Source organism: Denticeps clupeoides, chromosome 12 (assembly GCF_900700375.1).
Source record: "Denticeps clupeoides chromosome 12, fDenClu1.1, whole genome shotgun sequence".
Classification (NCBI taxonomy): Eukaryota; Metazoa; Chordata; class Actinopteri; order Clupeiformes; family Denticipitidae; genus Denticeps; species Denticeps clupeoides.
The window spans coordinates 7,534,536-7,559,106 of NC_041718.1; the positions used below are offsets into that span (position 1 = coordinate 7,534,536).

The window sequence follows — 24,571 nt, forward strand, 5'->3', positions numbered from 1 at the left end:
TCTTCCACATGCCTCCGCGCTCGCTTTCACTGGAAATTGCGGGACGAAACCCGGACTGGTCGTCCACCCCTCCCAAAAGCGACGTCCCGCCCCCTCAGAGTAGTTACGCAGCAGCGAAGGAGGGGGGGTAACCCCATAGCCAATAGGAAGGGCGCCCTGCGCGGTCTTAGTGTGATTGACGGCGCGTTTGAGCCAATCGCCCGAAAGGGAGGAGGAGGTGACGCGCGGCGCCCGCCCTCGCCACCGGCCCCTGCGGCGGGGCCCCGGAAACCCCGCGCGGTGGTTGTGTGTCAGTTTCGCTGGGTCCCGCGGTCGATGCCGGCGAGGAGGGGGATGGGCGCGACTGCAAGCGTTCAGGACCCGAGATAGAACCACAGCCTCGTAACACGGAGGGCTGCACATACCCCGTGTAAATATCGAGTGTAATTCATACAAAGCAGCACATTAAATGGACCCGGGCGCCAGGGATTCCAGGTAGACGCCCGCTGGAAGCGCTGTGCCCGTCGCAGGACGTGGTATGAAACTTTCAGCCCTTGCGGAAGCGACACTGGGAAGTTTGGATGCTGCCCCCGGAGAGGGAGCTGCCTTGAGGCGCGCGGGCTGCAGGAAACGCCGAGGTCGCAAGGAGAGGCCTGCTTGTCTTGTTTCGACTTGATGTGGGCACATTCAAGACCCCGCAAGCCCCAGTGTTGGATATTCAATTCGATCTAAGTCGGAATGCCTCGTTAGGTGAGTTTTTAATCGCCACTCGGGCGTTTTGTGGACGTATATTCACCCGTTTCGCTGTAGGTTGGTGGCTAAGTTCTAGTTCTAACTTGCCTTTGGTACCTTTGATTTCTGTACAATTATATAACTTTAAGTGCCTCTGTGCGTTGTTTCTTTGGGGATCTTAGGTTTTTAGCCTCGTGTTTGTATGGGAGATGGACATGAAATAAGTTTCTTTGCTGATATTCATAGTTTTATGCTCGCTGGGTTTGATGGAGGCTTCATTTTCCTGTGGCTAAGTCCTCGTGTGTTGCATTGCATTTTTAAACGATTGCTAATGTAAACAAAAAAACCCTCTCTTTTATTTTAAATTCAGCTCAACATTGACCAATCTGGCTGTGATTGTCAGGAAGAATTGGAATTGTTTTATGTTCTTTATGGAGAAACACCAACACTGAGGAAAATGTGACAACCTTATAAAATACTACAATACATTTATGTACCTAGACCTACTGCACTATATTTGAACCAAATGGCGAGTATTAAGGAGACTGAGGGAGGCATGGAGACGAATCTACATTTTGTTACCTTGAAAAGGCATCGTTTGAGGTTCTGTGGTGCGTGTGGTGTGGCTCTGTACCTTAGCATGATTCGTTTGTGTTTGCAATGTTAGGGTGTTAGCGACGTGGTTTCAGGTACATGCAAGCCAAAACACGCAGCTGACGGGGGGGGGAGATCTTCTGCTCGTCAACATGGAGTTTGGCGGCTTGAGCCTGCGAGGGTGGCTATGTGGCTGGTTTTCTGGCGTTGAACAAGTTGTTGTTCCGATCGCCGCCGCTTGTTTCGTAGCTCAGCTTGGACGGCGAGTCGATGCGTGCGTCTCAGTGAATTTATTTAGGGTTACGGGGTCGGCTCGTAGCGATGTTTACCCTTTTAAGGCTTTGATGCTAGCTCGAGTTTCCCCTTAAAGAACAGAGTAGGAGTTTCGGGAACGCAAGACGGCCGACCCTTGATTAACAGTGGCTAACGTTGGGCTCTGGAAGTGCTCCAAGTTGATCGTGTTTGCTGCGATATCATCAACTGAAGCAGATCTTCATTCACGGCCATGGCTAGTCAACCACGAACTAGATGCAACCATTTCCTAATGGTTCTCTCTCATATATATATATATATATATATTTGCTGTCCGAGAATCATCGAGAGTTGAGACGAACTTTGTAACTTTGCCCTTTACTTCGGATTAAAGCCATTTTTTGAGACACTCGTGTTCAACTTTGTCTTTTTCTAAATGATGTAGGAAAAATAATCGACTCTCGGAGTGGTGACTTGCTTTTCTCATTCTCTCTCTCTCACTTTTTTTTTTTTCGCCGCCTTTCCCTCCACCTCCCCCAACCTCCAACCTCAGCGCCAGCGATGAGAAATGGGTGGTATTTGTGAGGGGAGCTCGCGTTTCCTTTTTTAGCCTCCATTTTTATTTCGACAAGAAGTGAGACCAAACCAGGGGGGGTGAAGTGGCATTGGTGACGATCCAGAAACCTCGACCTAGTCGTCACCATTAATTAATTTAGGATTAGGATAATGATAGTCTAATACAAAATATATATTTATGCGTTTATTGACTCCCGGCGGGGCAGTATTGTTTTAACTCATTCACCGGTTATTGCTCATTCTAGTCATAATGTGATCGTTGAGATGTGCATATTACGGGTTGGCAGTGTAACGTACTTCATGTTACAGTGTGGCGCCGCGCGTACAGTGAGTTAGATAACCACCTCTGATCAGGACCCCATATTTTTGCCTTCGTCGAACAATGGCTGTCCTTGGCACTGCCTGCGTGGACTCTTCACCAAACGGCGCGTCCTTTTTACACAGACACGACACACTTTTAGAAAGGAATTGTCGTCAATAAGCGGAAAAAAACATTTAATGGCGATTTTTCTGTTACATTTACCGGCAACTTATGAAATTTGCTTGTGAAATGAAGGGTGGTTGTCGTGTTGTGAACATGGCTGCCCGAGTCTGAAGTCAGGTCATTCGCCGCCCATTTATTTATTATATTTCTGTATATGCACGTATATCGTTATTATAGCGTCCACATGGCTTTACGTTTTGCTGAATAAAAAGTAGTCCCCGAATGCCTGCTAATTTATAGCAGTTTTAAAGCGTAACAGTTCGGTAAACTTGCTCCGGGTCTGCGGCCTCAAGCCTCGGTGTGTCGCTCAGGCGTCGCCGCTTATGATTGGTCGCGGCCCGCATTCCCTCGGCGCGTTTTCGCGGCTAATATTAGCCCCCGCGCTGGCGTTTGGGAACCCGATCCCTCGCTCTGGCTGCGCCGTTCTCCTGCGCCTTCTGGGGCATTTCTGCACAAACAAAGACTATCTTGTCTGGCTATAAATCCGTCTCCCTTGCACCCTAACCCGGTTCACCTCCCCTTCATCCGTGTGGGTACGTGACGTCTTCTCCCTGAAACTGGCCCTCGGTCTGTTTTGTGAAGGTGGAGGGTGGGTTGTGTGTTTGTAATTTTAATCATGACACGCAAACTCATAAATCCTTAAATAGGAGATGTATCCGTAACGAGTGCAGTAAAATTTTCTCTCCTCTCGCTCCTCCCCCTCCTTTTGTCACGTTTTAGGTTAAAGGTGAACTTGTTCTGTTTTTTTTTTTTTTTCTGATAAACCTTTCTGTTCGACAAACGTGCTAATACATACAGACACACTCTGTCTCCCTGTGTTTCAAACAGGATGCTGGCCCACATCCAGCAGAGAAAGACAGGATTCCAGCACAGAGCCACTGGAGGGGGATGGGAGGGTAGAAAGAAAGGACCCGGGGAGGGAGTTGGGGAGGGATACGCATTGTCGTCGTCTTTTTTTTTTTTTTTTTTCTTCTCTCCTCCCGCAGAAAAGTTCTTTTTTGGACCGTGCCTACTGTTGGAGCAGGTGTACATCTCCTTGAGACTGCAGTTATTTTGGTGTAGTACACAGTACACTGCTTTTAGAAAAAACAGCAGACTGCTTTACTTTACCAAAAAGAGAACGGCTGCTTTTAAAACCATGTTTTAAATATATCAGTAAAATATCAGGTTTTTTAACCATTTGTGTGGTTATTTATTTTTATTTTTTTCAGAGAATGTTCTCTAAGGGCTAGCTAAACCAGTAATAAAGTAGAGTGTTAAAATTTGTGGCTATGTGTGAATAGATATTTTACTGGTGTTCTCGGCTGCTGTGGCGTGTGTGTTTGCGTTTGAGTGGCTTCCCTTCTGCAATGGGGTTAAAAACAAGTCGCTGTGACGCCTGCCTCCCTGTGACAATCTGATTGGTTAGAGTGTAGTAAAGCTCCTCCAATGATGTTCTATATTTGCGCTGAATGCGGTGTGTGTTGGTGTTTAACACTTCCAAAGAGTGACCGTCCTTCGTAGAATCGTGAAGGATGTGGGCTTTTGAAAGTCTACAGGAGAAGCATCACAATTTATCTTCTGTTCATCTCAGCTTTCCACATATGTAAAATAATAAAAATAGTTTTGAGGCTCGTTGTTGTAATGCAGGAAGCAACATGCTTAAGAAGCGTATCGCGTACGGAAGAGTTTGTCAAATCAGACAAGTGAACATGACATTGTGACCCCCACAGTATGTCATTCAAAATGTAGACTAGAGAAAGCACTGGTGTGTGTCACACGGCCGGACGCTTCTAGCCTGTCCCCAAGCAGCACATTTATTTATTCAGAGACAGAGTCTGCCCTAGGGTGTGGGAGAGGCTGCCCCGGATCTGACTTGACCTGTTGGACGGAGGGGACGCTTCCACCATTTCACATCCATCATGGTTACGGGCCCACAGAACCCATGACTCTTTGCCGGCTTGTGCATTTCCTGTTCTCGGGGTGAACGGAAACGCTTTGCTGAGTTGCCTGTGGCTAATGGCTGCCCTCATTGAGAGCGTTTTTGCAATCGCGCGCACGTTTGTGTGTGTGTTCGCACTCGTTTTGAAAGGTTTGTGTTTGAACAGCAGTGTGAGGTGGAAAAACTTATGTCAGGGTAATTGAAGTCACATGCTGGAGTTAATGTAAGGGCCCTGGTGTGGTGTACACAGAAACATGCAGGATTCAGCGATGTGCTGCCGCGCATGAGCGTGTGTAGTTTTAATAATAATCTTTTCTGCTTCCGAGCTACCGAATTGAACTTGAATGTTCACTTGTAATATCCAAACCTTTTTTACATTTACAGCATTTATCAGACGCCCTTATCCAGAGCGACTTACAATCAGTAGTTACAGGGACAGTCCCCCTTAGGGTTAAGTGTCTTGCTCAGGGACACAATGGTAAGAAGTGGGATTTGAACCTGGGTCTTCTGGTTCGTGGGCGAGTGTGTTACCCCTAGGCTACTGCCACCCATTGGTGTGCACTTTCTCGTGTCGTTTCTGGTCCTTGATTATGTGCGTATTATGCCCCCCTGTTTCCCTGTTGTGCTTCTTTTCTTTAACAAACCAGGACGTAGTATCCAGATGTCAGACTTTTGTGTGTGTGTGTGTGTGTGTGTCAGTGTACATTCCTGTGGGGTCAGGTGTGTTAACACAAAGTGATGAGTGTGGATGCAGGAGATTAGTAATTTGCAAAGAAACTGCATGTGATAAAAGAACAATGAGAGAAGCAGGACGAGTCTGTCTCCATACCAGCCTCCCCGTCTCTGCTCTGCTGCATCCACACAGGCCCACATTGTTGTCTTAGTGGGAGGCTGCCATGCAGTCAAATGACTGGATGGGATTTGCGAATTTGTCAAGTCATTACGCTGTGATGGTTAGAGCTGCTTTTATAATGGCATAAAACTGCTGAGTATTCCGGAAATTGAGCACTTAAAGCAAAGGAACATGTTTTTGTAGATTTATTAACAGTGAGCCATTATTTAATAGATTTATTTATTCATTTCCTGGACGTGTTTCTTTCATCAGACTGTTTTGCGGTCTTTCTCCTTTTTTTTTTTTTTTTTTTTTTTGCTCCTCCCACCACTCTCTCTCTCTCTCTCTCTCTCTCTTTCTTACTCTGTCTCTCACTCACGAACCCCCTCCGACCTCCCCCTTCACAGAAAGGGGGATTTCGTGAATAATTTAAATATTAAGCGTCGAATTATTTATTACGCGGCAGTAGTAGTGCTACGCCACGGCGTCTCAGCAGACGACTGTGTGAACAGGAGGACAGGAGAGGGGCCATGAGTGAGGGAAGAAAGAAGAGAAGTGTGTGGGGGTGGGGGTGCAGGACTCTGTATTCATTTTATGTCCCGCTCGGTCTCCTCTCCAAAATGGCCTCTGTTGCTGCGAACTGAAAAGAGTGTGTGTGAGTGTGTGTGTGTGAGTGTGTGTGAGTGCGCGCGCGTGTAGCCTGTTGGTAATTTGAGCCGGGTGTTGAAGAGAGGCAGGGAGGAAAACAGACAGGGAGGGAGATCGAGAGACTGAGAGAAGGAAAGCGGGAGATAGCGAAAGGCCTCCAAATAGACAATTTTCATTCTGGTCCTGCAAAATGCTTGGGCGTCTTTAAAAATGCCAGATGCAATAGATTTCTTGTGAAACACTTGCTCTGACCACAGCCGGTGAACGGCACGTTCTTTAAATGTCATTAGGCGTAAAGTAAAGACACACACACACACACACCACACAGCAGATGCCGTTTCCTTTTTGGTCAGGCAGTCTGTGAGGCACCTCACATGATTTTTATCTGCGCTCCTGTTGCCCGCCTCCCCTTCCCACCCCCTTGTCACTGTCATTTTATTTTCCCTTCATTTTGATCCACTCTCTCTCCTCATCCCCGGTTTGTTTCTTGCCAACGTTTGTTTTTCGGTAAAAATACAGTCTTTCAGTTCCGTTTACTTTGGTACGGTAGCGCTTATACCTTGTTAGGAAATTGTATTGTTTTACTTTATGTACAATATGGGTGTGGCTTGCTTCTAATACAGCTTCATAAGGAAAGAAGCTAAAACCCCACAGCCACAGGAGTAAAACTGTAGCTCGTAGTAGAAGTGCTGTTCTGTACGTCCTGTCTGCTGTAACTATGGGCTGCTAGCAACTGTATCTATGGAGATGAGTTTCTGAATGCAGTCAGTGTGGAGTTGCTGGGATTTGCTTTTCTGACATGACAAATATTCGGGCAATATCTGGGCTACACTGTTACCAAGGCTGAAGGAATAGCCCACGACGGTAATAGCAGTAACAACAAAACATTGAGGCCCTAACATTAAACTGTGTGTTGAGAATCAACAATCTAGCTGTGTGTGTGTGTGTGTGTGTGTGTGTGTGTGTGTGTGTGTGTGTGTGTATGTCATGCAACACCTTCATATAAGTACTTTTTCAATATATGTATGTGACTGGCTTTTCTAAAATGTGTATCTACAGCTTAACACAGGATTTATATGGAAAGGGGAAGAAAGTGAGAACTAGTCAGTGAACCACTAAGTCTCATCCCGTGTTTTTATTGTTTATGTAATTGTTTGTTTGTTTGTTTATTTATTTATAATTTTTGGTTTTTTAAGATGCTTGAGTGAGAATACTATGTGTGTGTTGCTCAGTGTGTCCTGGAGTGTTGGTTGTGGGTCAGTGTTCCATTCCCAGTTCACTCAGCAGGAGGCGGCGGGATTGACTGTCTGGACTCACACTGCCCCTGCAGGAGTCCTGTGGAATTGCAATGTATGTGTGTCAAAAACAGGCTGCTGGTGTCGGGCAGGGGAAATCCAGAAAGATCTGTGTGTGGGTGTGTGTCCTTGTTGCTCACCTATTCATTCAACCATGAAATGTAAGTGCCTGAAATGAAGCTAGTCTTAAGGCAGCCCTTTTTACGCCACACACTGTGGGGTTTTTTTTTTATATTTTTTAGGAAGTTTAGGTTTTTAGCCATACAGCCATTTTAGAAGGGGACAGAAGTTGAGCCTACGGGGCGTACAAGTTGTTCCGGGTACAGATCCCAGACCAACTCTTTGTAAAGCCATACTTTGTAGATGATGTCACCTCTTGGTTCAGGGAAATGTTTGCTGCTTCCTCTTGTGGGGTTATGTCCAGGTCCGCAGAAACTGTGACTCTTAACACATGTAACTTCTCAGCTATGTTTAACATCTTCAATATGGTTGTAAATTGTAAAAAAAATACCTTTTGCAGTATTTTCCCCATATGTGATTTAAAAATTAGCATGTAACCTTTCTCTAGATTTATAAATGTATATATTTTACGATAATTGCTAGTGCAGAAGCTGAATTCCTCTCCTCTTTCTTTTTTCTTTTTCCAGGTCTCCTCATGTCCGTGAGGTGCTGCCTGCGGAATCGCAGCGCCCCACCTCTGGAGTGGTCAGTCGCTGCCATTCGGACCCCTTGATCCTTTCTTCTCCCCTCCCCCCTCCTCTCCCCCACCCCGCCATCCTGCTCCTCCCCTTCCCCCTCCCCCCTCCCTCTCCCTTGACCCCCCCTCCCCACCCAACGCTGTGCTGGACGTCATGAGCATAGCAATCGCAGTGGGAGTCACCACACCTGAGACATCCAACACAGACATGGCCGCTGGATCAGAGTGAGTAGCTCAGATGGGCTTACAAGCTCAGCTGATGGTGATGGTCCTTGTGGTTTGCTGGCCTAGTTGCCATTGTAGGCCTAACTGCAGACCTGGTGTAATTTGTTGTTCACCAGTTAGTAGTGTGCTGAGTTAGTGTTGATATTACGGCTGGGTTTGCAGGGAGAGGAGAACCTGTGTTTACCCGTGTCCATTGTGGTCATTTTTACGTGTGCTGCTTGTTCTGTGGATGGTTTCTTTGTTCTCGAAGGCAAGCTGGATATGAGTAATAAAAAATCTGGAGACTTTTGACTTGTGTTGTAGAGTATACCAGGACGGTATGCCACTTATATCAGTTTCTTTAACCATAAAGTTTTATTTCTTCCATAAATCCTTGAAACATGTAAATAGCTTATAAAATGTTATAGCAAGAAAGTTTGATTTCCCACTAAATAAATTGCTAATATAAAACTAGCAGAACAATCAAATTCTGTCATATCCATTTATTTACTCACATATTATATATTTTGAAGGTTGCTTTTACTAATTGTCTGGAAATGACCGGACTGTGGGTCACTTTCCCGTTTATGTATTAAGCTCGTCCTCGACTAACACCAATTTTGAATCAAGAAATATGTATAAACTCTCTTTTAGTCTAGGATTAGGCTTATGCTAATTTTGTCCAATTTTACACAAGATTCTGTTTTCCTGCCTTTATGAATAGTGAATGTGTAATGAATAAAAATAAATAAATTCTGTACGTTGTTCCCATAGAGCAATGATTCTTAGACTGCCTGCTACACACACTTTAATAGCTTCGCTTAATGAACATCCCTTTTTCATGCACTGCAAACAAGTTAATTATTAGCCCTCATCTTAATTTTAGGAGAAGCTACACAAGTGCTGGATAAGAAAGAGTGCTTATTTAATTTTTACTGTACACTCATCATGATCTGTACACTCCTCGTGTTTGGACTACAGGCCAGGAACATGACGTGAAAATAGCATGCGTGAGTGCAGGAGGGAGAGAATGAAATATCCTGGTATGTTGCCCAAGCTCGGTGAAAGCCGGCAGGGTACAAGGTCTGAATAGGGTTTCCAAAAACTGGACAAAAGCTGTGTGTGGGAGAAGCGATACTCGGGTACAGATACTGTTAGTCATGGATTCCATTTCTGAGAGTAGCCATTAGACATCGCTGTTGAGAGCTCCGGAAGGGTAACAGCACCTACAGCACCTTTGTCGTTCGTGGGTATTTTTAGATGGTCATATGGCATTGAAAGATTTACAAAATCAGTCTTATGGCCTTGTTGGTTGTGAAGGACTTTCCCACGTTACATATCTCACATCATCAAGTTTAGACGTTACACCAGAACGCAGTGCTGTTAGCCCGTTACAGAGCCCTGGTGAGCGCTGTTAGCAGAGAGATGACCCAGTTGCATGACCAGTGGGTTTGCACAAATAATGTCACTCTGTAATTAATACAGGACTTTAACATTTTTTTAAATAAATTATTCAGTACTTTATCACCCTTATTCAGTAGATGCATTTGACTATATCTACATAGCCACGTAGGCACACAGTTGAGAAAGTACTGCGGTCAGAGCGCACGTGCAGGATTTCATCACAGTTAACTCCTGTAATTATTACAAAGGTGAATGGAAATGGATGTTTCCTTTTTGGTTTGTCAGCTTTGGTATTGTTCTCTTTTTCTCACGCCAACTTTGTCCGAATTGTAGGCAGGGGTATTCAGTTCATTTGAGAACGCTGTTTGGGGTGGGGGCAAGGGGGTGATGGGAGTTGCATAACATGACCACAGACATTCCATCAACTCTTACTCATGCTAACTGGATTCTGTGGAACTCAGAAGCCCCCTAGTGGCCGTTTGATCTAAACACAAGACAGGCCAGAATAGTGAAAAGGAAAGAGCAGGGGACACGGTTGTGTGAACCGTCATTTGCTGAGAGGCATTCTGTCTCACGTTATTTATATCTCACGTAAAAGCAACGTTAAGTATGATTTAGTCATTTTTAAGATGCCTTCTATCTGATGCTGCTTAGCAACAGAAACAAAAGCTGTAATAGACATGTTTTCATTACAGAAAATATCTGAACTATTCATTCATAATATAAAGTCATTGCTGGCTACATGTCTTAAAAACCTAATTTATATGCTTTTATAATCGTTCAAATTTGTCAAAAAGGTTTTTTGAGCCTAGAGGGTAATACACTCACCTCTGAAGCCCACAAAGTCACAGATTTAAACCCACTTACTGCCATTGTGTCCCTTATTCACATTCAACATGTCTCCAGGGGGACTGCCCCTGTATGGTGTCTGCTAAATTGTAATTGTAAAATTGTGTTAAACTCATATTTTTCACCACTTTAATTTACTTTGTGGTACAATTTTGCACTTGAGGTTATTCTATTACTGTAGGGGTTAGTAATCTAGAAGACACCTGCCTGTGAACCAGAAGACCACAAAGTCACAGGTTCAAACCCCACTTACTGTGTGTCCCTGAGCAAGACATTTAACCCTGAGTGTCCCCAGGGGGACTGTCCCTGTCACTACTGATTGTAAGTTGCTCTGGATAAGGGCGTCTGATATATCCTGTAAATACTATTGTACTTGTGCTGTTGCTTAAGAACAATGAGTTTGTGATGGCTGTTACCTTTTTTAATATAAAAATATTCTTTTCTGTCACAGCCCTGAGTCAGTTGAAGCAAGCCCTGCAGTGAACGAGAAGAGCTACCCAAACCAAAGCTGTGGTAAAGCCCAGAATCATGGCTACCGTGGACTGCCCTATGCTGTGAGTACCAGCATGCTCCTGTTTTGTCTCTAATTTTAACCGAATGAGAGGCTCTGGTGCACTTACCAGTTGTGTGAATTAAATATTTTTTTTATTTATTTTTTTGCTGCTCTGATCACTGCTTGTATAGAATGGCTGTAGCTTTTGTAGTTTACACTATTTTACTGAATGAATTGCCTTGCTTGATGAATGCTCAATGAAGCCATACGTTTGGTTTATTTTTCATTTATTGTCATTCCTCCTTCTCCCCCCCACTTCCTTTTTTCTTTTTTCTTCCTTTGTCGTGCCTGAACACCATTGCTTGAAGATGCAACAGTCTTCCGTTGTGTGTTGTCAGGATCACAACTATGGAGCCCCACCCCCTCCTACCCCTCCCGCCTCCCCACTATCCCAGACCATCATTCCCCGCATGGAACTCAACGGCGTGGCTCGCAGCCATTACCATGACGACCCCGACGACTCTGCTGACACCGAGAGCTCGTCTGAGGAGGAGGAGGGCAGTGTGCCCAGCTGGTGCCACTGTACCGTAACACAGGACGGCTTTGTCATCAAGTGTGAGAACTGCAGGTTAGCGTGGCCACCTTTCACATCTTTCATAAATCTGAGTGGCTTTACACCTGGCCTCCTTCTGACTGATCTCTTTGTGTCCGCAGGGTTCTGGACCGCAGGAAAGTGCTGGACACTCCTCACAGAAAACCAGAGAACGTGTCCGGTAAGTTACAAACAACTTGTTTTCTTTACGCCATGTACAGTAGATGGCATGAACCATGCGGGTAATATTGCTGCTCTTGGCCGGTTGTTATTGCTTCTCCAGTTGGAGAGAGCAGCGCAACAGAGAGCGGAGATGAGGAGGTCTCACCTTCCACAGTGTCATACACTGCAACGCAACACACGCCCACTAGCATCACACTCACAGTCAACCGAGTCAAGCGGCCCAAAGCCAAGAAGAGGAAGAAGAGCACAGAGAAAACGCGCGCTGCTCCGAAAGCTAAGAAGATCAAGGTACACATAAACACATGTTTATTGGCATGGCTAGCTGCAGTACAACAAATTCCATCAAATTTAGCTTTATTTGTTCATTTCAAAAGTCTCAAAACTGCCAGACTGTACATTAATTGTATTAATTATTAATTGTCCTCATTTTCCCAGGCCTTCCGTGAGGGTTCCAGGAAGTCCATGAGGATGAAGAACTCAACGATGGAGGCCAGTGTGTTGGATGAGAACACGGCAGAGGGCTGGGAGATGCGCATCCGCCAGTGGACGGACCAGTACGAAGAGGCCCTCTCTAACCAGTACAGCGCCGACGTCCAAAAACTGCTCCAGCTCCACCAGCCACCAGGCAAGTCCAGCTCCCCCACTCCGGACACAATCAACCGCACAGAGCTGGCCTGCAACAACACTGTGCTGGGATCACAGATGCAGGTGGGTGTTGCATTTTTTCATCGCAATAATCCCAAGATGCCTTATGTTTGCTGTGTCTTCAGTTTAATGACAATTAAGGCATAACTAGCTACCTAAATCACAGCGTTGACACACATATGACTATATTGAATTGTACGCATGAGACTCATTACAGTAAATTGGACTGGATGCCATGATGTTGAAGGATAATTGTCATTTTCAGGAAGTTCAGGAGTTCTTGAAGTTGGATTGATTCTGAGATCTCTCCACTATTTTCCACCCTAATGCTGACCCCTTGATTGTTTCTCAGTTGCAGGTTGGCCGGGTGACCCGTGTCCAGAAACACCGAAAGATCCTACGAGCAGCACGTGACCTGGAGCCAGACACACTTATTATCGAGTACCGGGGGAAGGTGATGCTCAAACAGCAGTTTGAGGTCAACGGTCACTTCTTCAAAAAGTAAGATTTTACACTTTATATGTGCTACCTACGCTGTACCTCCAGTTAATTCATTTTTTTCTTCCGTAAGCATTTACCTTCACATATGCATTTGTCTGTCCTCTTCCAGTATTAAAAACAGGATCAATGCAAAATGTAGTAGAGTTCAAGAGTTAAAATGGCTGACTTTGATCTGTCCTCCCAAAGGCCCTACCCGTTTGTCCTCTTCTACTCAAAGTTCAATGAGGTGGACATGTGCGTGGATGCCAGGACATTTGGAAACGATGCCCGTTTCATCAGGAGATCCTGTACACCCAATGCTGAGGTGAGTGAAATGAATGCACCCAAAACATCAGTGATGTTGGACAATTTGGAACAGTCCTACATCCGGAATCCCAGTCCTTTCCGGTCTGAACTCTCACGCCTCCCTCTGATCTCCTGCCAGTTCCACCTCCCTCTGATTCGAACTCTAAAAATCAAAAGAATTCACGTCATCCTGGATGTAATAATTTCTTTGCGTTGTACAACTAGATACATATGAAGGATAATGACACAATTTCCCCCTCTTTTTTCAGGTCCGGCACATGATTTCAGAGGGGATGATTCATCTCTGTATCTATGCAGTCACTCAGATCTCTAAAGACTCTGAAGTCACTATTGGCTTTGACTATGAGTTCAACAGCTGGTCAGTAAATTCAAAAATTTGAGCTCCTTAGTCCCCCCCTCAGGTATCTTTTTTGTTTAAATCTAATTCTTGTTTCTCCCTTCGTGTTCCTGGCTGCAGTAACTATAAGGTGGACTGTGCCTGTCACAAGGGTAATCAGAACTGCCCGGTGCAGAAGCACAACCTAAACCCTCGGGACTCCCTGCTGCCCCCCGTGCCCACCGTCCCCACGCCACCTGGTGCCGAGACCCGGAGGAGGCGAGCTCGTCGGAGAGAGTTGGAGGGGGGTGGGGGCTCAGAAGACAGCAACCAGCAAGCAGAAGAGCCTGTAGATGGTCGTGACACACATGCAGGCAGTGACCAAGAGGTGCGTGAGTGTGTGTGTGTGTGTTGGAGGAATTTGAGTGACAGAATAGTGTCACCGGTCTCCTGGGAAGCCGAGTGAGCGCCGGCATCTTAAATCTGGCGGTTGGCCAGTGTGTGGCTTGATGGTTTGTGGGTCTTAGATAGATCTGTTGGGGGCCTGGCAGGATGGCCAACCTGAGGAAGGGGAGGAGGCTGAGCTGGATGAGAACGGTACCGTGATAGCAGGTGGACGGGTACGCTCCCCTCACCTCAGTTTTCACCTTACGGCTCTCACCCAGCAGAACGCATGCAGACAATGGCAATGAAGTCCCCCCAAATGTCCCTCTGTCTCTTAATTGTAGTCTCGCGAGGATCGGAAGCCGGAGCCCATCGTCCAGCTCTTTGAGACTCTAGATCGCAGGAAGAAGAGGATATCCCAAGGTGCCCAGGGGGGCACAGACGAGCTCAAGCAAGATTCCGTTGAGCAAGAAGAGGGCGAGGTTTTGACCCCTGCGGGGGCGAATCTCACACCAGGCACAGGGGCTGTGGGAGGGGTCAGCACCCGACGTACCTCCTACGCTTTAGTGAGTACAGTACAGCGAAGGGCTTGTTAAACTACTTTTTAATTTAAATGTTGTTTTACAACTCATTCCATCCCAGACCCATCAATCCTAATAATGGATTATTTTATTGAAAAAAAAAATAAATTTCTTCTTTGCATCACCAGGAACCTCCAGTTGAAACAGACAGCAAACCCCCAGCAGTCCTGGCTGCTCCCAAACCCCCCCCTGCACGTTCGACAAAACCACGGCCCAAGAGCCGGATGTCACGCTACCGCTCGGGCTCAGCACAGAGGGCACGCCGCCAGCGTCAGGCCCTGGCACAGCAGGCAGCAGAGCAGGCGGCCGCGGTGGCGGAGGAGGGAGCAGCCGGGTCCTTACAGGGAGACCAGGGACAGGGTGATGGGGCATCTGGGGTGGGACAGTTTCTGGAAGGAGATGGTCTTGGAGGAGCAGGTGCTGGGGCACTAGGCAACAAGGCCAACCCTAGATACCTCAAAACCAAGAAGGTACAATGCATAATAACAGTAACCCAAGACATTTTTTCTGTCAAAATTGATTGAAATTGATTGTAGTTCAAACAGACATGCGTTCTCTTGTTCTATGATTTTAAAATGTATTTATTATACTAATATTATACTAAAATTAATTTCTGAACTTTGCTTGCTGCTGACACTTAAGATTCAAACGTACCCTCTTTCTTCTCTCTCAGTACCTGGTGACTGAGTGGCTGAACGACAAGGTCCCAGAGAAACCGGAGAACGAGGTGGAGCGTCCTCTCCGCATCACCACAGACCCCACAGTGCTGGCCACCACCCTCAACATGCTGCCGGGCCTCACCCATTCCTCACTCATCTGCACCAACCCCAAGCAGTACATCCGCTTCGGCTCGCCCTTCAACCCTGAGAGGCGCAGGCGTCCGATTACCGTGGATGGCAGCTATGGCTCTTACAAAAAGGTCACATGGCCACTCTGACTGTGAATTTGCTGTATCTCTGCTTTTGAGAGATTGTAACCTGTTTTTGGTTTGTTTTGGTTTTGGCAGAGATGGATCAAACAGGCGCAGGATGAGACCCTGTCTTCTGCTAGCCAGAAGGATGAAACCGAGTCCAACTCCTCACACCAAAGTGGAAGCAGCTGCTCCACATTGCACCCTTTCAAAACAGGTAGAGGACTTGTGTGGTTTGTTGGGCCATGAACCGAACCCTTCAAAATCTAAGCATTATAGTTCAGACCACGGCGGACAGGGTACCACCCAGGGTTACTTGCTTCTCTCTCCTCCCAGTAGAACTGACTGCACCCTTTAAGAAGCGGAAATCGAAATATGCCCCCGAGCTGACAAACCCGACCTCTGACCTCCTCCTACGGCCACTGTCACCAATCACACCACCACTACCGACTGACCCCATAACATCACGGCACCCTCTGCTGTACCTGGGAGAAGAGGATGGACAGAACGGAGCCGGACTCCACTATTCGCCACTGACTTCTCTACCGGCCAGTCGCTGCAACACACCCCTGCAGTTTGAGGTAACGCACGTGCTTTCTGAGTGTTTGAACTCGTTCCACTCTCCAATCCTATTAAAATGTATTTTCTAGAGTCATGTAATCGTAAAAAAAAAATCCTCCAGTGTGATGACCTCCATATCAGAATTACAGGTTTCATTCATTGCGATGCTTTATATCTCCTGGTTCAAATATATACAGTCATCTTTTCAAAACTGCACTGTTGTCCTGCAGTTTATGAAAAGTAAACTTTAAGGATAACCGATTCCTATTAACCTATTGCCAATAAGTAGTAAAATTGATTTGGTTCTATTACATACTTGACTGAAATATTTGCATATTTTATTAAATATAGTTTAGTAAGAAACAAAAATCTTCTTGTCTCTCAGAACATCTCATCCCCTGAGGCCTCCCCAGTACACAGAGCAGAATCGCTGTCTCCAGAGGTGAGTGTTCCCGTTTGTCCCACTATGTTTGTTTAAGAGACAGTAGGTCCCCGTGGACTGGGATATAAATCCGCTTATGCTACTTCCATCTCTCTCTCTTGCTCTAGCCCTGCCTTCGGCCAGACTTTGATGCTGTTCGGACTGCAACCTTTCCAGATCTTTCTATGACTTCAAGTCTAGGAAGCCCAGCCCCTACATCTGAAGACTTCCTCATGGTTTCTCCTTCACCATTGGGAGTCTCTGCTGCAGGGATGCCGGTTTCGGTGCCCTCTGCGGGAGACTCTTCCCTGGGGACACGTCCAGTTGAGCCCCCGGCTCGTGAGCAGGCCTTCAGGACAGAGTTCAACCTCATCTACACCTGCTCACCCCTCAATGCCAACTTAGGAGATGGTCTGAGCAACCGGGCTCCACTGACCGACAGGCGGCTATCCCAGTCAGAGGGAAGTTTCTCTCCTGCCGAGTCCTACTTCAGTGGCCAGGGGCTGCTCTCAGAGGCGGGGTCTGGTTCCCTGTCACCCTGTCCAGAGCCCCACTATGGGGGTGGGTACCCAGAAAGCAGCACACCTCCACACCCCAGCAACCCACCACAGAAGAGAAAGGCAAGTGTTCCTGCTCCACTTTTATATTAGGGGGTTGTATTCTTTGTATGTTTGTAAGTGGAGGCGCTGAGCGCCTTAAATCTAAACTTTTATTAAATAGTATTTTTTTTATATGTTTACATGGATTTCAGAATCTGCCATATGAATCCATTCTTTCTTTTGTATTCCATTTTTAAATATATAATGGTATACAACCTCCTCTGCATCTATTGAGTGGAAGTGGATGACTGTGTGGGCCGGTACTGTTTAAACTAAATAATATTTTGCTCAGTTTATATTCTGATCAGCCCTAATAGAGCTTTTTTTCCCCTTTTGTATTCTTATAAAAATGTGTAATTTTGAGAAGTGTAACAGAACTGTGATGTATTAGTTTTGTGTGTGGAGTTTTTGTCCTGCTTTTGTCTCTGTGTGGACTTCCTCTGTGTCCAGATGAGCTGCAGGACTCTGCTCTTTTATTTATTTATTTTCTTCTTTCCTATCTTCCTCCTCCCTTCTTCCCTTCATCCTTCCTGTTGATATCTTTTTGCAAAGTATTTTTGTTATTGTTCCTCCCCCCTTTTTCCAAGGCAGAGGGTGAACGTGGCCATCGTTAGTCAGCTGGCAGTCATGCCTGGTTCGCAGGCGCTAGCCGTAAGAGGCCAGTACAAGCCCATACAGAACACGGTGAATATTTCGTCTGGAACTCTTATCTAGAAGTGTGCATGGAGTTAATTGTTTGCATTTGCATAAAACTTCCCCTGCCATCGTCCCTCTCCTCTCCCTCTCTCCGTCCAACATACGTGAACGTGGTTTTATTATGACCAGCAGTGCCTACAGCTTTCTGTATTTTATTTTTACATTTTTTTTACACATTTAACGCCCAGTTCAGTTTTTTTTTTTTTTTTAAATCAAGAGGATGTTATTTAGGAACCATTATTCACTTGGTCATGATTGCTTTGAAAAAAACATTACATACTCATTCTCTCATACATCTGCAGGACATCAGCTTTACAGATATTTTTCACAAACTTAACTGGTGAAAGTGACGTGATTGTCATTGTAAAACACTGCAGCAGAGTACATGATGCATTCAACGAAATGTGTCCTCTGCATTTATCACCCTTATTGAGCAGTGGGCAGACAGGAAAGGCATTTGGGGAGCAGTGTGTGGGGACGGTACTTTGATCAAGGGGACCTCAGTGGCACCTTGTTTGCTCAGGGGTTGAACCCGCAACCTTTTGTTTGAGTTTTCTTCAATACCCACCAGGCCACCACTCCCCCAGTAATTATACTGTTCATAGTGAACCTTTGGAGATTTATCATGTCCCGTACACAGAGATTAAAAACTAAATGTTTGTTTACTCAGAACCTAAATATTACCACCCCTCCAGTTCTGTTCCTTGTCTCAGCGTCAGTGTTTTTTTGTTTTTTTTTTCCCAAAACTTTAGCCTATAGCAAAGGCTGTGACCATCAGTAAGTTACTTCTTGCCATCGGTCAGTAGTGAATATAACACCAGAAATGTAATGACAGCTAATGTTATAATCCATGCTGCCACAGGAAGAGATGATCGTTCAGCGTCTTACTACGTAAAATATGAATATTATGTAATTATGATATTATGTAAGACTATTTACCATCTAAATGTTAATTCATTTTTCACTCTGGCACAATTGAAATTGTTTTATTTTCAACCCAAATTGTATTTATTTGTATATATATCTGATCTGTTTTTAATCTTTTTATCTTCGAAGACAAGTTTTAATTTGAACACAGATGTAAAATATGAAGAATTAGGGACATTTTACTGATGTGTGCCACGTGAGATAAAGGCTAGCTGTGTTGTCATGAGGTGCCATACCACACGTTGCCTCCGACAGTGAACAAACAGATTCTGTTTAATTGGTCTGATGATTGATTTGTTTTCAATATCATATAACTTAAACTAAGGTTTTCTGAATGAGGCCGAGCAATTTGTTTGAGTGGGTGTGGCCTCTTTGTGTGGGTGTGGATTGAATGAGGTCATTTGACTCTACATATGAGAAGGAAAGGAGAGGGTGTGATGGGCACTCGGGCTGTGTCAACCAGGGTGGTAGGTGTGGCTTCATGGGGTAAAATCTGTCTGTCTTCCTCTGGGCCTTTCTGTCCCCTTTTCTGTCTCGTTCTTTCTGATTTTTCCTCCTCTGTCATGATGCACCACTCCAGACTCACAGAGCCAGTGTTGTTGGGAAATGTTCTGGTGTGTGTTCTGATGCATTGTTTCTTGTTACATTATTTTGCTGATCTAACTGCCAGGATGTGTGTGTTTTTTTTTTTCGTATTTTATAATTAAAAAGATTTTAACGTGCAAAAATTGTTCCATGATCAGCTACTCAGCGGTGAGGGAGGTTTTGAGTTGCTGCTCTACTCTGCATGCCATCTGTCAGTACTGCCATATCCATATGCATTGCAGTAATGGATGTTAATCAGCCGCATCCAGAATACTGTGTGTTACGGTTGTTCTACACTTGTGGTTTGTGTGGTGTTGGTATTTAGTTTGTTCAGTCTGTTTTGCCCGTTTCCAATCTTCTGTGTGTGTTCGACGGCAATGGTTCTGCCTTTATGTCATTTTCTCCTTTTTCCTTCCTCCCCATATTCAGGTTTCTTTGTTGGAATACCGGAAGCGGAAGCAAGGCGTTCGAGAGATGGATTGTGGAGGAACTCCCACGCGACCCAGCTCCCTAGTCTCCAGTGCAGAGTCTCCGTGTGGCCCTCGCGCACTGCTGCAACCCCCTGCATCTCCACACTGCTCCTTCTCTTCCCCAGCTCACCAGACATTCGCTCATGTAGAGGAGGTCAGCCCCCCGGACCCCAGCGCCAACCCTCGCATGCAGGACAGCACCCACTGGTACGCACGCTTAACTTGTGTAGAGAGTCATTTCAATCACTGTAGGCTCACGTCCTCACTCTTGCTGCTTTAATCAGGATGGTGCCAACGTCAGTGGAGCGCCTTCGGGAGGGGCAAGGTGTGTTGGAGAGAGTTCTGAGGGGCAGTGTGAAAATGGAACGGACTTTCAAGAGGTCAGAAGGCACAGTCAATGACCACAGCAACAGCCGGGATAAAGACGGTGTGTGCTTTTTAGTTTTTTTTCTTCTCCCACCCCAATGCCGTTTGAATAAATCTGTGCAAATTCAACCAGTGAATTCTGCGCAGGTTTGCTGTTTTCGGCAGTGAGCGTGATTTCTGTTACCTGTAATAGCATTTTCCTGTGCAGTATACTTATCTGTAGGTCACCAGACACTGGTTATATTTTGTACATTTACAGCATTTATCAGATTCCCTCATCCACTGTTTTTTTTTTTTTTTTTTTTCCAAAATGAAGTCCTTAAATATAATTAAAAATGACTAGTAATCCATAAATCCAGAGTTCAAATGTAATTGGGAGCTCTTATATAAAAAAAAATGTATCTGATATTACTGAATCAACCAAAAAAGTGAAAGTGAAGTTTTTGTCATTGTGAAACACTGCAGCACACGGTGCACAAATGTGTCCTCTGCTTTTAACCCATCACCCTTGGTGAGCACCCTTAGGGACGGTGCTTTGTTCAGTGGCACCTTGGCGGGTCGGGATTCGAACCGGCAACCTTCTGATTAAGGGGCCACCACTGCCCCAAAAATAGCCTAGTGAGGAGGAAAAAAGTATGTTCATACATTTGTTTTTTTTCCAAATCAAATAAAAAATCCACTGATCACGACACACTGCACACTTCCAGGTTCACCAAGTGTAGTTTGTAAATGGATATGACACTCAAACAAGAAACCAAAAATATCACAGTCGCCCTCCAGGTGGCTTGCTGCAGTTCAGGTATTATCAGCGTTAACATTGACAAATGAAAAAAATAACAGAAATTTGGAAAGAAAATGTGTATATCAAATAAAAATTGATTACTTAAAATAAAATACAATTAATATTACATTTTAGAAGAGCACCTGACCCTCACGGTGTCTGCCGACACTGGACAAATGTAGTTGCAGATACCTTTATCCAGAGTAACGTACTATCAGTAGTTATAGGGACAGTCCCGCTGGAGACATTGAGGCTTCATAGGCTAGTGTGTTAATCAGTAGGCCACTACCACCCAATTTGAAGTCAGTTGCACTTTAACATGGTAAATAATGAAAAAATAAGAATCAAACCAGGTGCTCTTACTGTCACAGCGAGATTTTTCTATTGAAATGAACAGCACGTTTTATTCTCACTGAAGCGAGTTGCCTTTGTTTTGTAATGGATAAAATGATGTTGCATTGGATTGTTACATTTTTTTGCACTGAAATTTGGCATTTTAAGCGAGACCTGACTGGTTTTGACTGCATCCGTTGCCATTGAAGCACGGCCTCATTTCTTCTCTTTTTTTTTTTTTCAGAATACGTTGATGGCGACAGGTATGACCTCACAACAGCGTCACCGATGAGGAGTCCTCACAGATATAGTCCATCAGTCTTTTCACATCAGGTAATGTAGGCTTTATTATGCTGTTCTGTGATTGATCACACTGTTTCCAACTTTTCATTCTTTCATTCTGTTTCCTTCCCCCGTATAGGTGCCAAACCACCTCTCTGATTCCCATCCGGCATCTGAAAACTCCGCCTCTCCGTTCCGTTCTTCCTACAGTCCAGCTCCTTCGGCCTACCCTCGTCTTTCCTCGCACGTACCTCTATCCCAAGACCAAGCCCCCCAACAGACCCACCACCCAACTGCCTCAAGCTCCTCCTGCTCTGCAGCGGACTCCAGGCAGCCAGGGGGCGCTGGACACCAGCAGAGCAACAGCGCCAGCACAGACGCCTCTCACCTCTACTCCAGCAGCCACCTAAAGACAAGCCTGTCTGCCTCACCCAAACCATCCTCTCGAGGCCAGGCTCTCCCCAAAACAGACAGCGCTCACGTCACCACGGGGAGCCAGCCAGCCCACTCCTCCAGGCTGGTATCCCAGCAGGCCATGGGCCGCAGCCTGAAGCCGGCAAGTCCAGGGCAGTCGGGACTACAGACCAATTCCAGGCTGCTCTCGGCCTCCAGCTCCCAGCACTACTCTCAGCGTCCGGCACCGCTCAGTCAGTTCCAGCAGGGTTCAGGGGTACGGACACAGTCAGGGAGCTTTTAGGGCCTGTGTGTGTACTTGTGTGTTTCTGTGTGTGTGTGTGTGTGTGTGTACTTGTGTGTTTCGCTGTGTGAGTGTAGGTGTGTTTGACCCTCATCTTCACCTGTAGAGAAACTCTTGGTCGGGGAAGGGGATTTGATGTACAGATTTTGAGGAACAAGGACTCCAGTCTCCATTCTTTTCTTTGTAATTTCCCCAACCACTTCATTTCTTTTTCAAAAAAAAAAAAACTTTGTGAAACTTAACCCGTAGCATAACACACAGACTTCAACATGATTCAGGAATCAAAGAAAGAAGAACTTTTAAAAATCTTGCATCATCTACAACAAAGAAAAGAAAAACGTACCCATTTCCCCCCCCAACATGTACAGACTAATGTGCAAACAGGTGAAAGTGGAAGGTAAATTAGTTTGTCTCGCACCTTTCTGGAGGTCTGACCTGGGCACTTGCTGGTTTAATTCTGCTAAATCACAGGTGTTTACTCAGCAGGAGTCTCTCTTCTTTTGAGCCAAGGATGTGTCTTCATCATCCATCCAAGCAGTGTCATGCTGAGATAGTGGAAGGGGATTCGCTGTCAAGATCATTCCATGCCGTTCTCCTGCTAAACATGTCTCCTGTTGCTGATTGATGCGGACACTTGGAGTCAGGACCTGTACTTGATATAGATTATATTATATATAAATATATATTTTTAATCTGTACAACTGTAGCGACTCCAGGCTTGTTATATTGTACTTGACACAGAGATCTAATTAATCCATGGTGCTGCAGTTGTCTCTAGATTTTTCTCTAGATTTGATTTTACTTGATTTTTTTTTTTTTTAATATTGTTGACAAGTATTGAGTTTCAGTTGATTGTTTTTTTTTTTTTTTACAGGAGAAAAGGTTCTTTTGAATAATCACAGGTGCTGTGCGCAGCTGCGATGCAGCGCACAGGGAGAAATTATTTGTTGAAAGGACTTCCCTCTCCCTTTTAAAAATTATTATTATTTTTTTAATTTCTCCTCCCCCAAAGCCCCTGACCAGTCCTTGCATTCCATTAGCCGCATGGTGAAGGAGGAGTGGCAGGATGGTTTAAAACAGAAAGCTGCTGCAGTCTCTTCATCTGTGTCTCCGTTGGTTTTTTTTTTTATTATTATTATTCTTTTCACATTGAAATGCATCATGCTGCTTCAAGGAGGTTTTCCGTTTGGACAGAGTGCTGTACCCATCTCTCCCGAATGGTGTGTGTCATCTCCAATCAACAGTGGGATTTGTTTCCTTTGTTAAGAGGGTGCTGGCTCGGCTGTTTGAACTCTGTGATGGAAGCGACTACATACTGTCTAAAAAGAAATTAATAAATAAAAGGTCGCATCTCATCAGTGGAATTTTCTTTTCTTTTTCATCTTTATGTTGCATTTGAGGCTCCCATTTCTTATGTGGGAGAGGTTAATGGTGGGGGGGGGAATCAGATGGACTAATATGGTCAAGTGATTGGACTTAAGACCATCGGCCCTTTTCCTTATGACCGTTGTTGTTTAAAAAGACACAAGGGTACTCCCTGGTTTATGAATGTTTCTCTTTACAGAAGACTTCAACAGAAAAGAAAAAACTTTTGACCCTAAAATTACCAGCACCTTAATGAAAGAAAAAAGTAATGAAACAAAAGCAAAACATTTATGTATGACCACATGTACTTGTATAAAATGTTATATACTGTTATACTGTTCCAAGAAAATATAGTACACTAAATTTGCCGCATGATATTTTTTTTGTTTCTTTTTTTTTTTTTTTTTCTCCTCTCCCCTTTCCCATTATTTCTCATTTTTTCCCAGTTTAACAGTGGCATTGAAGGTTCATTTTCAGATTAAAGCCTGGTTGTATTCCTCACATTTGACTATCTGACAGTTTAAACTTTTACTTTAATTTTTTTTAAACTCTGAGCTTAGTAATAGCTATTTGGACTGTCCCCGTTAAAAAACAGGATAAAAACCAGAGATGTAATGCTTTTTGATAATAAAATACTCTTAATGATGTATTTTGAAAATGGCAGTGTTTTGACGCATTATTTGCTTGTGTTTTTTTGCGAAGAATGCACAAGGGATGTGTTGCATGTTGAAATCGAACCTGTGTGTTTTCTGGGAGAGCAATCTACCCATATGCCTCTTTTTTTTTTTTTTTTCTTTTTTCCTCTCTTGTTTCTGATTTAGATTATAGAGGAGCGAAGTCATGATCAACAAACTAGAAGAATAACTTTTATTAATTAATGTTTACATTTGTGGCGTTTGGTAGACTCATTATCCAGAGCAAATTACAACATGCCTTCATGTTACCATCAATGAAGTTCTGGTTCACTTAGGACCCAAACTATGAATACAAATTTTATTTGCTCTGTTGTAGAAAATAGAAGATGAGATGTGTGTCATCAACAGCAGTGGTCAGATAACCCATTTGAGGAAATTGCCTCACCAAGTGATCTTGTGTAGAGGGAGAAAAGGA

General features: G+C 44.7%; 1 protein-coding gene across 10 annotated transcripts; it reads left to right on the forward strand.

The window, feature by feature from the left end:
- Nucleotides 1-278: 278 nt before the first annotated feature.
- Nucleotides 279-23,833, forward strand: setd5 (SET domain containing 5). Of its 10 annotated transcripts, none has more exons than XM_028998675.1 (23): nucleotides 279-729; nucleotides 7,961-8,235; nucleotides 10,919-11,021; nucleotides 11,329-11,588; nucleotides 11,675-11,733; nucleotides 11,836-12,023; nucleotides 12,171-12,443; nucleotides 12,733-12,881; nucleotides 13,068-13,185; nucleotides 13,436-13,545; nucleotides 13,645-13,891; nucleotides 14,232-14,453; nucleotides 14,597-14,938; nucleotides 15,142-15,387; nucleotides 15,475-15,595; nucleotides 15,715-15,959; nucleotides 16,325-16,381; nucleotides 16,489-16,980; nucleotides 17,551-17,643; nucleotides 19,597-19,844; nucleotides 19,922-20,064; nucleotides 21,362-21,450; nucleotides 21,539-23,833. In XM_028998675.1, the coding sequence occupies exons 2-23, from the start codon at nucleotides 8,165-8,167 to the stop codon at nucleotides 22,094-22,096; spliced, it is 4,434 nt and encodes a 1,477-aa protein (XP_028854508.1). In that variant the 5' UTR covers nucleotides 279-729; nucleotides 7,961-8,164; the 3' UTR covers nucleotides 22,097-23,833. The 10 variants fall into 10 exon arrangements, with proteins under 10 accessions (XP_028854508.1, XP_028854512.1, XP_028854513.1 ...); XM_028998679.1 differs by having other exon boundaries at nucleotides 15,718-15,959; XM_028998680.1 differs by having other exon boundaries at nucleotides 11,338-11,588.
- Nucleotides 23,834-24,571: the final 738 nt, after the last annotated feature.

Coding starts and splice junctions, on each gene's coding strand:
- setd5 (XM_028998675.1), top strand. CDS start 8,165: ATGAGCATAGCAATCGCAGTGGGAGTCACCACACCTGAGACATCCAAC. Junction 12,024..12,170: donor CGAAAGCTAAGAAGATCAAG/GTACACATAAAC, acceptor TCATTTTCCCAG/GCCTTCCGTGAGGGTTCCAG. Junction 15,388..15,474: donor GCTATGGCTCTTACAAAAAG/GTCACATGGCCA, acceptor TGGTTTTGGCAG/AGATGGATCAAACAGGCGCA.